We start from the raw sequence: 15908 nt of genomic DNA on the forward strand, positions 1-15908 counted from the left end.
ATCAACATTTTATCAAAATTATCCCATTGAGCACAGAGACGGGATCGGTCAGAGCTGTGACAGGAAGTGAATGGGATCTGTGTGTGTGTGTGTGTGTGTGTGTGTGTGTGTGTGTGTGAGAAAGAATCTTCTTTTGAAATCTAATAAATAAATAAATAAATAAATAAATAATTACTAATAAACAAAATTCATTATAAACACACAGGCTCCAAAACTCCAGTCGTCCTTTTCTTCTTTTCTGTTCTGCTTTACACTTTTTCTTCATAGTCGATGGAAGAGGTGTGTGTGTGTGTGTGTGTGTGTGTGTGTGTGTGTGTGTGTTCCCCAAACAGCTGCCAAGAAGACATAAAGAAGAGAGAAAGTCATAATAAAACACACATCCAGCCTGAACCTCAGTCACATCCTCATGTTTCTAAGCAACAGCCATCTCCATGACGACAAGGGTGGAGCTTCACCTCGGTTGTCAGCCCATCCATTTTGCTAATTCGCTAAATTTGTTAAACTGTTTAAAAACAGGACGTTGCTAGTCAGCTAATTAACTTTCAGCTCATTATTTTATTATGTAATTTACATCAGTCACAAATTAAAAGTGAACCGATGCAGAGTTCTGTTTAAACCAGACGGCGTGATGTGATTGGACAGAATTTAACTGAAGCTCCACCCCCCGTCGATCCTCTTTCACCTTCACTGTAGTGGACGAACTAACTTTAATTCAGATTTTTATTTACTTATTTATTCTAATTTGTTCAATATTGTACATCAATGCAGCAAATAACATTGTTTACATTCTGAAAAAAAAAAAGCTTCTGTAGTTGACAACTCGCGCTTTAAACAGTTTCATCAACCAACATCAGACAAGAAAGCGTTTATTCACACTGACACGAAGGTTTTTTAAATCAGCACAATATTATAAATTATTATTATAACTCTTGGGTCTGTGTTAGTGTTAATATACAGTATCATTAATCTTAACATGATTAATTTCATTATTTTATCTTTTGATTTATCAGATTGAAGAAAAATGGCTATCTATCTATCTATCTATCTATCTATCTATCTATCTATCTATCAACTGTTCAAATAAAAGAAAGAAGCACACTTCTGTTAACAAAGTGCACTTTTTCAGGGCCCTATTTAGCATGCAGTGTTACAAAAGAGCACATTCAGAAAAAAAAAATAGGAGCGTCTGCTTGAAATAAAGTCACAATAATAAACAGTGTGTGTGTGTGTGTGTGTGTGTGTGAGATGTATTTCCATATAAAAGAGCTCTATTAATCACAGTAAGTGTTCGTGTGCGGCTCATTGGGCACCACCGTGTGTGTGTGTGTTAAATAAAGCTTGCCTCTGTGAGTGTACCATACGTCTTCATTTGTGTCGAGGCTGAAAGATCCGAGAGGGAGGAATATCAGAGGGGAATTACGGCCGAGGGCTAATCCGATTTCCCCAGCAGACAGAGAAAAGGAAAGATGGAGGGAAGTGAAAACTCACACAGGCAGCTGGATGTCCTGGGGTTCGGATAGAACTGCTGCTCGATCAGACACTCGACCGAACAGGGGTGAGTTTCCCAAAAGCATCGTAGCGCAAAATCATTGTTAAACGGTCAAGTGAGCAGCACAATGAACTCTCTCTCTCTCTCTCTCCTTGTTAAGATGCTCTTAGCGTTGAGAGGCTTTTGGGAAACCCAGGCCTGATCTGGAGCGTTGTTCTCTCTGTGTGTGTGTGTGTGTGTGTGTGTGTGTAACAATCAGGCTGTAAGTGGAACTCAGTGTACAGTGATGATAAAGTTTTATGGATTTGAACAGAACCGTACACACCTGCAGCGCCTCCTGTTGGAGTGTTACATGTAGTGCCACTGTCCGTCCATCGCCATGTTCACGCCCATCCCCCCCATCGCACCTACAACACACACATTCATAATGTTCTCATCCGTTATGGTTTCCATAGTAACAGCTCGTTCACGGGTGTGTCCAGCGGATGCTATGCTGATTATACACGGATTAAACGTGTAAAGATTTCTTCACCGAGTCAGAAGATATTTATTTAACATCTTTATGGAAGGAGTCTCCAGTGTCAGCACTCTGGAACAGTTTTCTGACATCTTCATCTTCAGGACAGAAGAGTTTACGCTTCTTCTTTACAGGTTCTCAGGAACGTGATGGAATAAGCTGTGATTGTTTTTGCCTTATTGACCTCAAGAGAGGGAATACAGAGGCTGCTGAGGGAACGCGTGTTTACTGCTGCTATAACGTCAGAGACGACAGGAAGTAACACGTTTCACAAATATTGCATGCAAATATAAATGGATAAAAAGTATATTCTGTCATTCATTAATACAATGTCAGTAAAAGTTGGAAGAGAGGAATAAAACGTTTAAGGACATGCTGTAGTTAAATAATTAACTTTGTGATGTGAAGAGAAACTCAACTTCATGATAAACATCATAAACGACTAGACTGGTTATTTATTTGTTTGTCGTACCAGGAGGTCGAAGGCCCATGTGCTGCTGTCCGTCCAACACGAAGCCCCCCATCGTCTGAGCATCAGGACTGAACGGAGCTCCCTGACTCACTGCAGCACAACACACACACACACACACACACACACACACACACACACACACACACACACACACACACACGAACTCACATCAGGAGCCTCCTGAAACACCACAGCCATACCGTGGGAGAGCACTCTCTCTCTCTCTCTCTCTCTCTCTCTCTCTCTCTCTCACTGTCTCTGTCTCTGTCTCTCTCACTCACTCTCTCTCACTCTCACTCACTCACTCACTCTCTCTCACTCACTCTCACTCTCTCACTCACTCACACTCTCTCTCACTCTCTCTCTCTCACTCTCACTCTCTCACTCACTCACTCTCTCTCACTCTCTCTCTCACTCTCTCTCTCACTCCCTCTCTCTCACTCTCTCTCACTCACTCTCTCTCTCTCACTCTCACTCACTCTCTCTCACTCTCTCTCTCACTCACGCTCTCTCACTCACTCTCTCTCACTCACTCACTCACTCACTCACTCACTCACTCACTCACTCACACTCTCACTCTCACTCTCTCACTCTATCTCTCTCACTCTCTCTCACTCACACTCTCTCTCACTCTCTCACTCACACTCTCTCACTAACTCTCTCACTCTCTCTCTCACTCTCTCTCACTCACACTCTCTCACTCACACTCTCTCTCACTCTCTCTCACTCTCACACTCTCACTCACACTCTCACTCTCTCTCTCTCACTCACTCTCACTCACTCTCTCACACTCACTCTTTCTCTCTCACTCTCTCTCACTCTCACTCACTCTCTCTCATTCACTCTCACTCTCACTCACTCTCTCACTCACTCTCACTCTCTCTCACTCACTCACACTCTCACTCTCACTCACACTCTCTCACTCACTCTATCTCTCTCACTCACACTCTCTCTCTCTCACTCACACTCTCACTCTCTCACTCACACTCTCTCACTAACTCTCTCACTCACTCTATCTCTCTCACTCACACTCTCTCTCACTCTCTCACACTCTCTCACTAACTCTCTCTCTCACTCTATCTCTCTCACTCTCTCTCTCTCACTCACACTCTCTCTCACTCTCTCTTTCTCACTCTCACACTCTCACTCTCTCTCTCACTCACTCTCACTCACTCACTCTTTCTCTCTCTCTCTCACTCACTCTCTCTCACTCACTCTCTCACTCTCTCTCTCTCGCTCTCTCACTCACTCTCTCTCACTCACTCTCACTCTCTCTCACTCACTCTCTCACTCACACTCACTCACTCACTCACTCACTCACTCACTCACTCACTCACTCACTCACACTCTCACTCTCTCTCTCACTCACACTCTCTCACTCACACTCTCACTCACTCTATCTCTCTCACTCACACTCTCTCTCTCACTCTCTCTCTCACTCACACTCTCTCTCTCACTCACACTCTCTCACTAACTCTCTCACTCACTCTATCTCTCTCACTCTCTCACTCACACTCTCTCTCACTCTCTCACTCACACTCTCTCACTAACTCTCTCTCTCTCACTCTCACTCACTCACTCACTTTCACTCTCACACTCTCTCTCACGCTCTCTCTCACTTACTTTCACTCTCACACTCTCTCTCACGCTCTCTCACTTTCACTCTCACGCTCTCTCTCTCACTAACTCTCTCACGCTCTCTCACTCTCACTCACTTTCACTCTCACTCTCACGCTCTCTCTCTGACTCTCTCTGTGAGATGGTTTGTGTACTGTAGAAAGTTCCTCCTCCTGATATTTTCAGTTCGAGGCCTACTTTGCTTTGATGGCTGGTTGTGATTCTGTGCAGATGTCGGTGATGTTGTGTGTTCATTAGTGTGACAGCGTACATAAGGGTTACATCCCAGAGTATCGTCTGATATCTGAGTGTTTTACCACGATGAATGAAGCGTGAGATCGGACTGAAACACCTGAGAACATTCTCGGTATCCTGCATCTCTAACAGAAACATAACAAGGAGAAACGCAGCTTAACTGTCTGTTCTCATCCGTGTGAAAAACGTGCTGCGTGAAGAGTGATCTCTGTCTCATGTCCTGTGACTGATTGCTGGGATTAGTGTCTCTCGCACCGCCGACCCTCCCGTCCTGACTGAGCAAATCATAAAGCGTGGAGGCGGAGCGGAGCCTTAATGAGCCCGAGTCCTGAGTCCAGAGACAAAGCTACACTTTCCAAAATCTCTGTGTATGAGTGGACATGTGGGCGGAGTCTGAGTCAGTACAGGTGAGTCAGTGTACCTGCTCGGTTGGACTGGTCGATCATGGGCTGCACTATCCGCCTGCGTGCGTTAATGAACCTAAAAACACAACACACACCAACAATAAACACATGGCAATAAACAAATAATAAACACACTGCAATAAACACAAACACACTGCAATAAATAAAACCAATAAACAATAAACACACTGCAATAAATAAAACCAATAAACAATAAACACACTGCAATAAATAAAACCAATAAACACACTGCAATAAATAAAACCAATAAACAATAAACACTGCGATAAACAAACAGTAAACACTACAATAAACACAAAACACCAAACACACTGCAGTAAACAAACAATAAACACACTGCAGTAAACAAACAAACACACTGCAATAAAGAAAACCAGTAAACACCAACAAACACTGTGATAAACAAACAATAAACACACTGCAATAAACACAAATAATAAACACAATGCAATAAACACAAAACACCAAACCCACTGCAGTAAACAAACAATAAACACACTGCAATAAACACAAACAATAAACACAATGCAATAAACACAATGCAATAAACACAAACAGCAAACCCACTGCAGTAAACAAACAATAAACACAAACAGCAAACCCACTGCAATAAACAAGAACCAATAAACACCAACAATAAACACTGTGATAAACAAACAACAATAAACACACTGTAATAAACAAACACACTGCAGTAAACACAAACACCAAACACATGGCAGTAAAACAAACAAACAAACAAACAAACAAACAAACAAACAAACAAACAAACAAACAAACACTGCAATAAACACAAACAATCAACACAGTGCAATCAACATCACCAATAAGCACATAGCAATAAACACCAACAATAAACAACAATAAACGCACTGCAGTTAAACACAAACAGTACACACTGTAATAAACAAACAATAAACACACAGCAATAAACAAAACCAATAAACACTGCAATAAATAAACAATAAACACTACAGTAATCTTTAAAACCTTCCTGATGAATAAAACAGTCTTTAATGCAGATGACACTAAAGACCACGAGGTCCATCAGCACAGGATTTATTTACAGAATAATGAAATTAAGAAGTGAGACACAATCCGGCAACTCTCCGCCCCCGTCTCCTGTTTGCATGTCTTTAGAGTGGAGTGTTTAAAGTGACACTCGGGTGTGTAATGAGTCTCTACAGGAGTGTAATGATTTCACACTGCTGATGGTGTTGGAGTGATCATCAGATCTGCTGTAATCTGCCTCTGATTTATGACTTCATTACCAACTGTGATTATAAACCCAATCTTCTGTAATTCACTTTACAGCTTCACGTTTTCACAAAACCCACGCCGTAATGTTCAGGAAAACGCCGAGCCGAGAGACGCTGCGTTCTGCTGTTCATCAGGAATCTGCTTCAGGAATCTCTTTAGTTTCACTCAGCTTTCTGTTTCCATCCTTCCTTCGTTTTCTTCTTTCTTACTAAATATTTCTCTCTCTCTTTCTTTCAAATGCATTCTGGAGTGAACAAATTGTGGTTTTGGACACACAGTAATTATCAAAGTAGTTTCAGGGGGTCAGGGGTCAGAGGTCACTCACCAGTTATTCACTTGTAAGATGGTGAGTCCTGTGTCCTGAGCGAGCTGCTTCTTCTGCTCTTCTGAAGGATAAGGATGCTGAAGAGAGACAGATAGATGGAACCAGGGAGAGAGAGAGAGAGAGAGGCAGCTTGACATTGTCTCTCTCTGATTGGTTGAAGAGATGGGATTATTAAGGTCAAGTAGGTGCCAAAACAAAGGAACACAAACAAAGGAGATGCTCAGGGAACATTGGAAGGACAGAAGGAAAGTGTGGCACACTGAGGTTCTCACACACTGAGGTTCTCACACACTGAGGTTCTCACACACTGAGGTTCTCACACACTGAGGTTCTTGTACAGTGAGCTGTTTGTCTTACTGTGAGGTGTTGGAAAAGCCACGCCCGCATGATGTTAGTTGCCACTTTGGGAAAAATCCCTCGCTTCTTCTGTCGCTTCTTATCAGGGTCATCCTCATCACCCGTCCCAGGAGAAGCCAGACTGCTCTCAAGACCATCCCCTAAACCACAGACAGACAGACAGACAGACAAACAGACAGACAAAACTCCATTTTAGGGCATTCCACAGCGTCTACAGTCTCTCGACATGACAGAGGGATCAGACCGAGTCCTGATGTCCCCCAGTGCCCAGGTTCAGCAGGAGAACCTGGACCTGATCTCGCCCTGCACACAGAATCAGTTCCAGCTGCTCGAATACAAAACAAAACCCTGAGGCTGGTGACGATTTCTGTCACCTGCTTTAGTTCAGATTTGTCATTTTGGAACGGAGATTTTCATGTTTCTCTCTCTCCCTCTCTCACACTACTGAAGAATCTCCTAGACAGATAATTGTGACTCCCGAATGACCTTTGACCTTTCCAAGCCTGAAAAGCTTTTTCAAGGTGAGAAGGTCACATGACCTCACACGCCCCCTGCTGCTGTTTGGAGAAAAAAAAGGTCAATTTGGACAAAAGATGTCACAGAATCACACACACGATATTGTTCAATGTTTTTATGACACACAATCAAGATTTTATTTTAACAAAACTTTTTCCAACAAACATTTTGTACACTTTATAAACTTTATAAATTAATGTCACAGAGATGAAAAACCTCAGTTTAAAATCTTTATTATAAAGTCGAATCCACACTGTCATTTCCTCATAAAGAGCATGAAGGAGGAGCTTAAAGCTCATCGGCAACGGTTTTATTTTTATGCACATTTGAACTTTATACGTTAAAAAACCCTCTGTAATTTTCTTCTGGTCCCAAGAAGTATTGTTAATAAGTAATAATTAAAATAAGTTAGCGCAGATCGCGGCGAATTTCTGTTCAGCAATTTTCGTGACCACTCGCCGTGTGACGTCATTTAAGACAAACAAACCGCTTGAGTTGAGTCCACTTCCGTTTGCTTGCATTGCCGTTCGGCTTGAGTGCAGACATGCGTTCAGGAATTTCCAAAGAAAACCCCCATGCCTTATTGTTGTGCAGTGAACTGTAACAACGGGACCGGTTCAGGAAGAAGCTTTTACCTTTTTCCGAGAGAGGAGAAGAGGCGGAGAGAGTGGATTGTGTGTGTGAAACAAAATCAAGCAGTCAAAGAAGAAACGGAGCAGCAACGCTCAAGCAAAAAGGAGAAGATTGGAGGTAAACATTTTTACCTTTTGCTTGCAATTGACAAGTCAAGAATCCTGAGGGATCCTGTACAATCACTGTGGAAATGAGACAAAGGGAGATTTCCTCGCTTAGAGTCGGCTATAAATAGTATAATGCCGCGGATGGCAGGCTAATGTGGCCTACCGGCGCGCTGTCCAGTAATCGTTCCCTATATCCACTAGGGAGGCGGTTTAATTATTCTTCAAAAGGGCTCTTGTTTAGTATTATGCCGAAAGTAGGAATTGATCATAACTACCAGGATAAATCGTTTGGGCGTGAGTCTTGTTGAGGTCCAGGGTCGCCGCGATCAGAGTCGGCCGAGTCGCTGTCCGATTCCGAGGCTGCACGGTCAAACCAGTGAGCCACATTCACCGATTGCTTCGCAACAGCCATAGGTTCATACAGATACGGTTTCACCTCTCGATATTCAATTTGGAGAGTTCCTACTTCAAAATCGCTCTTGCTTTCAGATATTTTACACAATCTCTCACGACCAAAGTCTGTACACGTGTGCTCGGTTCGCAGGTAAACACAGAGCTGCTCCCGGTCTGTTTGGCTTAAATGGCATCACGACGGCGGTCCCCTGGCGGTGAAAGTACGTGTAAGTGAGATTTAAACAAACCTTAGGAACTTGCGCAAACCAGTATATTTTAACCATTTTATTCAATTTTAGGGTGCAAATTAGACACCAGGAAGACTGAATTCACTTTTTGGGTCGTTCTTCTAGACAATAAAGTTGATATTCTACATTTCACCTCCGACCCTTGCCTATGACTACTCATTAAATACACACGTACTGTATATACACTACCGTTCAAAAGTTTGGGGTCACCCAGACAATTTTGTGTTTTCCATGAAAAGTCACACTTTTATTTCCCACCATAAGTTGTAAAATGAATAGAAAATATAGTCGAGACATTTTTCTGGCCATTTTGAGCATTTAATCGACCCCACAAATGTGATGCTCCAGAAACTCAATCTGCTCAAAGGAAGGTCAGTTTTATAGCTTCTCTAAAGAGCTCAACTGTTTTCAGCTGTGCTAACATGATTGTACAAGGGTTTTCTAATCATCCATTAGCCTTCTGAGGCAATGAGCAAACACATTGTACCATTAGAACACTGGAGTGAGAGTTGCTGGAAATGGGCCTCTATACACCTATGGAGATATTGCACCAAAAACCACACATTTGCAGCTAGAATAGTCATTTACCACATTAGCAATGTATAGAGTGGATTTCTGATTAGTTTAAAGTGATCTTCATTGAAAAGAACAGTGCTTTTCTTTCAAAAATAAGGACATTTCAAAGTGACCCCAAACTTTTGAACGGTAGTGTACATCCTCTCTCTCTGTGTCTGTCTGTCTCTGCCTCTCTCTGTGTTTGTCTCTCTCTCTGTCTCTCTGTCTGTCTGTCTCTCTCTCTGTCTGTCTCTCTCTCTCTCTGTCTGACTTTCTCTGTGTTTGTCTCTCTGTCTGTCTCTCTCTCTCTCTCTCTGTGTTTGTCTTTCTCTGTTTCTCTCTCTGTCTGTCTCTCTCTGTCTGTCTCTCTCTGTCTGTCAGTGATCAAAGCAGCTGATCAGATTAACGAAGGCATTTTCCTGCTTTCTGTCTTTCATTTGTGATTAAATTAGTTACACTTTATACCGTGTGTGTATACTGTATGTGGATATTTGGACAAAAATGGTTTATATTCCCTATTTATATTTTTATATTTATACAACTGAATGAATTAATCAATTAGTTTTCTATCTTGACTGTAATAGAAAACTCTCCCACAAATTTCTATCCCTCGCCGTCTGATATCACCAGCGATGAACACACTAACACTGCTGAACTGTTTCACCATCAAGGATGTTTTTATGCCTCCGCCACCGTAAGGTGCAGGAGGCATTATGTTTTTGGGTTGTCCGTCTGTCCGTGCATCCGTCCGTGCGTGCATGCGTCCGTCCCAAAACCTTGTGAACGCGATATCTCCAAGGCTAGTAAAAGGAATTTCACCAAACTTTCACCATTTGTGCGCTTTGGGACAAACATGAACTGATTAGATTTTGAAATCAAAAGGTCTAAGGTCAAGGTCACTGTGAGGTCAAATGTCTGTCCGAAAACCTTGTGAACACAATCTCTCCAAGGCTGACACAAGTAATTTCACCAGGTCACGATTACTGTGAGGTCAAATGTCCGTCCCCAAATCACAACTTAATAAGGCGTGTAGTCTACCAGGCGGAGGCAGACATTTGACCTCACAGTGACCTTGACCTTAGACCTTTTGATCTCAAAACCTAATCAGTTCATGTTTGTCCCAAAGCACACAAATGATGAAAGTTTGGTGAAATTCCTTTTATTAGCCTTTGAGATATCGCGTTCACAAGGTTTCAGGACGGACACACGCACGCACGGACGGACGGACGGACGGACGGACAGACAACCCGAAAACATAATGCCTCCTGCACCTTACGGTGGTGGAGGCATAAAAATGAGGATAAAGGAATCTTCAGCCTTGAGATTTAATTCTCATCTCATCATCTGTAGCCGCTTTATCCTGTTCTACAGGGTCGCAGGCGAGCTGGAGCCTATCCCAGCTGACTACGGGCGAAAGGCGGGGTTCACCCTGGACAAGTCGCCAGGTCATCACAGGGCTGACACATAGACACAGACAACCATTCACACTCACATTCACACCTACGCTCAATTTAGAGTCACCAGTTAACCTAACCTGCATGTCTTTGGACTGTGGGGGAAACCGGAGCACCCGGAGGAAACCCACGTGGACACGGGGAGAACATGCAAACTCCACACAGAAAGGCCCTCGCCGGCCACGGGGCTCGAACCCGGACCTTCTTGCTGTGAGGCGACAGCGCTAACCTCTACACCACCGTGCCGCCCAAGATTTAATTCTAATAAATAAAATAAATAAATATATATTTTTTTGCTCACCCAGTTCACTGCTGTTGTCTCCGCTGTGAGAGACGTGGCCGCCGCTGGACGGTCCCGGTGTGCCGATGGAAGGAGTCGAGCGATTATCATCCAAATCTCTCCATGACACTGTGTTCTGTTTTAATTAATTAAATAAATAAATAATTCAAAAGTCAATAATACGATTTCAAAACCTGTATTAAATCAATTCATAAAATGACAATCAAATAAAAATATCAGTCTGCTCTGATTTAACTGAGTGAAAATCATTCAGTACACTGAGAGCTGAAGAATAATCTGTGACTGTTTTACAGTAACATCATCAACACCACTGTGAAGGTTCCATCAGTTTCTTCAGTTAAACCTCGTTTCACTGAATGTCAGTGAAGTGAGTGAGTTCCTGTTTCTCACTGACGTTACAGCAGCTATAAACACTCGCTCCTTCAGCACTCTCTCTTTATTCTCTCTCTCTCTGAGAGTCAGTTAGATAAAAAACAATCACAGCTTGTTCCATCGTGTTCCTGAGAAACTGTAAAGCAGTGTAAACTCCTCTGTCCTGAAGAGTCGGAGAATTTACTGTTCCAGCTCCACCTCTCACTGATACACAACGCTCGCACTGGAGACTCCTTACAGAGACGACACAGAACTAAACATCTCCTTTAAAAAAACCCTCACTGTATCAGTGATTTTTAATCTGTTGATTATCAGTGGAGCATCTGCTGGACACGCCCCTGTAAATGACCTAGAAAGCATTATGAATCAGAACGAGTGCAATAATATAAACCTGCGCTACATTCAGAGCTGCTGTTAGAGAGAATTAATCAACACCTGCTTTTCTGACCAATCAGAGTCTAGAACTCAGCAGTGCTGTGGTGTAATATAGTATAATACATCCTGCCCCCCCCACACACACAAGAAACATAATCAGTCTATATAAGAAAAATTCACAACTTAATTCTCAACTGTATCGCTAATAAAAAACAGGCTCCGCCTCCAGGCTGTAGGCCACACCCCTTTCTGAGGCTTGAACCACATGCAATAAATGAATAAATATAAAAGTATATGAAGTCACCATTCTGTCCATTCCGTCCCTCTGAAACACGAGCCGGGTAAGAGCCAGTAAATGTGATGAAAGTGTGATGATCAGAAAACAATGATTAAAGTGAAAAAAAGTGGAAAAAATTACAAATAAAGATAAAATAAAGAAGGAGATCAATTATTATATATCTATATCGAGCAGGTAGAATATACACAGAAAAATGTAGAAAGTAATTCTGAACACTTTCTGAGTCTTGAAAAAAAAATCAACTGGGAAAAATTACTCAGTCGAGGAGGAAATAAAGAAAAACTGGAGTGAAGAATCAGAAACGGGTCAGTCATTTACAGAAAGAAAATACATAAATGAAGAAAAGAGGAATAAAAAAACTGATGCAGCTCCAGCAAGTGTGTGTGAGTGTATGTTAGAGCACGTCATGGTCTCTTTATATCCTCAACACACACACACACACACACACTTAAATACACACACACTTAAACACACACACACACACACACACACACACACACACACACACACACACACACACACACACACACTTAAACACACACACACTTAAACACACACACACACACACACACACACACAGTGAGGAAAAACGGGCAAGAGACGAACACTTGAGCGTCAGCTGTTTGCCTGATGGTGTTCAGATAAAGAGCTAAACACACACACACACACACACACACACACACACACACACACACACACACACACACACACACACACACACAGTCCTGAAATACTCTGCACTAACAATACAGACAGTGTTTACTCATTAAGGACACACAGCAGTTACTCTACGTGTTGTGTGTGTGTGTGTACCTTTATCTATCTATCTATCTATCTATCTATCTATCTATCTATCTATCTATCTATCTATCTATCTATCTATCTATAGTAGATGTGTTATAATGAAGTGTCGAACATAACCGCTTCAGCTTCAAATCCCAGCTTTACTTTCAGATGTACGTAACATCAATAAAATATAAAAAAATGGATAAAAAATAATAAAAAATGGATTTGCTGAAAATTGTTTTTGAACAGCGTATTGGACAAAACCACTGCATGATCGCTGCAGTCTGAAACACACAGTATTTAATCAGCTGTGCTGAATGTGCTGTATGTTAAGGATCCATGAATAAACATCTAAAAAATAGACACAGGTCTGTGAAGGTTCTCAGTCATCCAAGTCATCCTTGAAAGGATTTCAAGCAAGTCCAGTTACCTTCTGTGGCACCTAAAAAATGGAGGGTTCATAGCAGAACCCCAGTGCTCTACCTGCACCTCCCACTATTTCTACACACACACTGTCTCTGATACTGATGACATGTTAGCCATAACCGACTGCATGTTTGAGGAGCTCCAGTATTTTTCATCTATCATAATCATTACTGTGGAGTTCTTCATCCAGCACCTTCCTCCACTTGGGATAAATGGGAACAAAGTTTTCGACACAGTGGGGGAGAAATATGGTTAATAATCATCATATTGTTAAAAATCAAATCTTGCATCATCTAATCTCGAACTTTGGAAGCCCATGGATTGAAGGTCATGTTTCAACAACAGCTATTACATCATCAGTCATCAACCATTTACAATATCTGCTGGTTTATCAACCTCAGACAGCCTTAGAATCACTTTACTCACACAGCAAAATAATCCAAAAACTCCTGTTTCTTTGGAAACTTTGTGGTCTATCTATCTATCTATCTATCTATCTATCTATCTATCTATCTATCTATCTATCTATCTATCTATCTACAGTGGTGCTTGAAAGTTTGTGAACCCTTTAGAATTTTCTATATTTCTGCATAAATATGACCTAAAACATCATCAGATTTTCACACAAGTCCTAAAAGTAGATAAAGAGAACCCAGTTAAACAAATGAGACAAAAATATTATACTTGCTCATTTATTATTGAGGAAAATGATCCAATATTACATATCTGTGAGTGGCAAAAGTATGTGAACCTCTAGGATTAGCAGTTAATTTGAAGGTGAAATTAGAGTCAGGTGTTTTCAATCAATGGGATGACAATCAGGTGTGAGTGACCACCCTGTTTTATTTAAAGAACAGGGATCTATCAAAGTCTGATCTTCACAACACATGTTTGTGGAAGTGTATCATGGCATGAACAAAGGAGATTTCTGAGGACCTCAGAAAAAGTGTTGTTGATGCTCATCAGGCTGGAAAAGGTTCCAAAACCATCTCTAAAGAGTTTGGACTCCACCAATCCACAGTCAGATAGATTGTGTACAAATGAAGGAAATTCAAGATCATTGTTACCCTCCCCAGGAGTGGTCGACCAACAAAGATCACTCCAAGAGCAAGGCGTGTAATAGTCGGCGAGGTCACAAAGGACCCCAGGGTAACTTCTAAGCAACTGAAGGTCTCTCTCACATTGGCTAATGTTAATGTTCATGAGTCCACCATCAGGAGAACACTGAACAACAATGGTGTGCATGGCAGGGTTGCAAGGAGAAAGTCACTGCTCTCCAAAAAGAACATTGCTGCTCGTCTGCAGTTTGCTAAAGATCATGTGGACAAGCCAGAAGGCTATTGGAAAAATGTTTTGTGGACAGCTGAGACCAAAATAGAACTTTTTTGCTTAAACTTTTTTGTATTATGTTTGGAGAAAGGAAAACACTGCATTCCAGCATAAGAACCTTATCCCATCTGTGAAACATGGTGGTGGTAGTATCATGGTTTGGGCCTGTTTTGCTGCATCTGGGCCAGGACGGCTTGTCATCATTGATGGAACAATGAATTCTGAATAATACCAGTGAATTCCTAAAGGAAAATGTCAGGACATCTGTCCATGAACTGAATCTCAAGAGAAGGTGGGTCATGCAGCAAGGCAACGACCCTAAGCACACAAGTCGCTAAAAGTTAATGTTTTGGAATGGCCAAGTCAAAGTCCTGATCTTAATCCAATGGAAATGTTGTGGAAGGACCTGAAGCGAGCAGTTCATGTGAGGAAACCCACCAACATCCCAGAGTTGAAGCTGTTCTGTACGGAGGAACGGGCTAAAATTCCTCCAAGCCGGTGTGCAGGACTGATCAACAGTTACTGGAAACGTTTAGTTGCAGTTATTGCTGCACAAGGGGGTCACACCAGATACTGAAAGCAAAGGTTCACATACTTTTAACACTCACAGATATGTAATATTGGATCATTTTCCTCAATAATAAATGACCAAGTATAATATTTTTGTCTCATTTGTTTAACTGGGTTCTCTTTATCTACTTTTAGGACTTGTGTGAAAATCTGATGATGTTTTAGGTCATATTTATGCAGAAATATAGAAAATTCTAAAGGGTTCACAAACTTTCAAGCACCACTGTATCTGCAATTATTGTAACTCTCTCTCTCTATCTCTGAGGAACAGTAATACTTCCTCTATTTTTGCGCATTTTTTGTGTGTGTGTTTCTCCTCCCTGTTGTGTGTCTCTCATGAAACACTTACACCTCAGAGACAAAAGACACATTGACATGCTAATCACATGCTGATCATTCCACCTAACACAAGAACAACATCACAGTCTGATCCTGTCTACCAGCTGTCCTTCTCATTGCCTTCACCACCACAACCATCATCTTCATCAGCATCATCATCCACCCATTACCTATACTGTTTATCTATTAGGGTCACACAGGAAGTTGGAGCCAGTCCTGCCTTGGGATTGACACTCAGGGTTAACACAGAGATGAACAACCATTCACACTCATATTCACACCGATGGGCAATTTAGAATAGTGAGGTGATTTAACCCACATGTCTCTGGACTGTGGGAGGAAACCGGAAGAAACTGCCATATTTATTTCAGGATGAAATCTATGCAGACAAGGGGAGAACATAGAAACTCCACATAGAAAAACCCCAGTCAGCCGTGAGGTTCAAACCCTGAACTTTCTTACTGTGAGGCAACAGTGATAACCATTGCA

The 15908-nt window shown here is 41.8% G+C and overlaps 1 protein-coding gene across 3 annotated transcripts in view; it reads right to left on the bottom strand.

Moving 5' to 3' along the window:
• Nucleotides 1-1837: 1837 nt before the first annotated feature.
• The window catches only part of meis2b (Meis homeobox 2b), a 35027-nt gene continuing 20956 nt past the window's right edge, over nt 1838-15908 (bottom strand). The window contains exons 7-13 of one of the 3 annotated variants that reach the window (XM_060915748.1): nt 14688-14703; nt 10925-11020; nt 6718-6857; nt 6361-6437; nt 4772-4830; nt 2479-2568; nt 1838-1896 (exon numbers count right to left, since the gene is read on the bottom strand). In XM_060915748.1, the coding sequence (XP_060771731.1) occupies nt 1838-1896; nt 2479-2568; nt 4772-4830; nt 6361-6437; nt 6718-6857; nt 10925-11020; nt 14688-14703 (537 nt within the window). Of the gene's footprint in view, nt 1897-2478; nt 2575-4756; nt 4831-6360; nt 6438-6717; nt 6858-10924; nt 11040-14687; nt 14704-15908 lie in introns of all 3 variants that reach the window. The other 2 variants (XM_060915747.1, XM_060915746.1) reach the window with 2 other exon arrangements.

This window comes from Neoarius graeffei, chromosome 3, assembly GCF_027579695.1.
Source record: "Neoarius graeffei isolate fNeoGra1 chromosome 3, fNeoGra1.pri, whole genome shotgun sequence".
NCBI classification, from domain to species: Eukaryota; Metazoa; Chordata; class Actinopteri; order Siluriformes; family Ariidae; genus Neoarius; species Neoarius graeffei.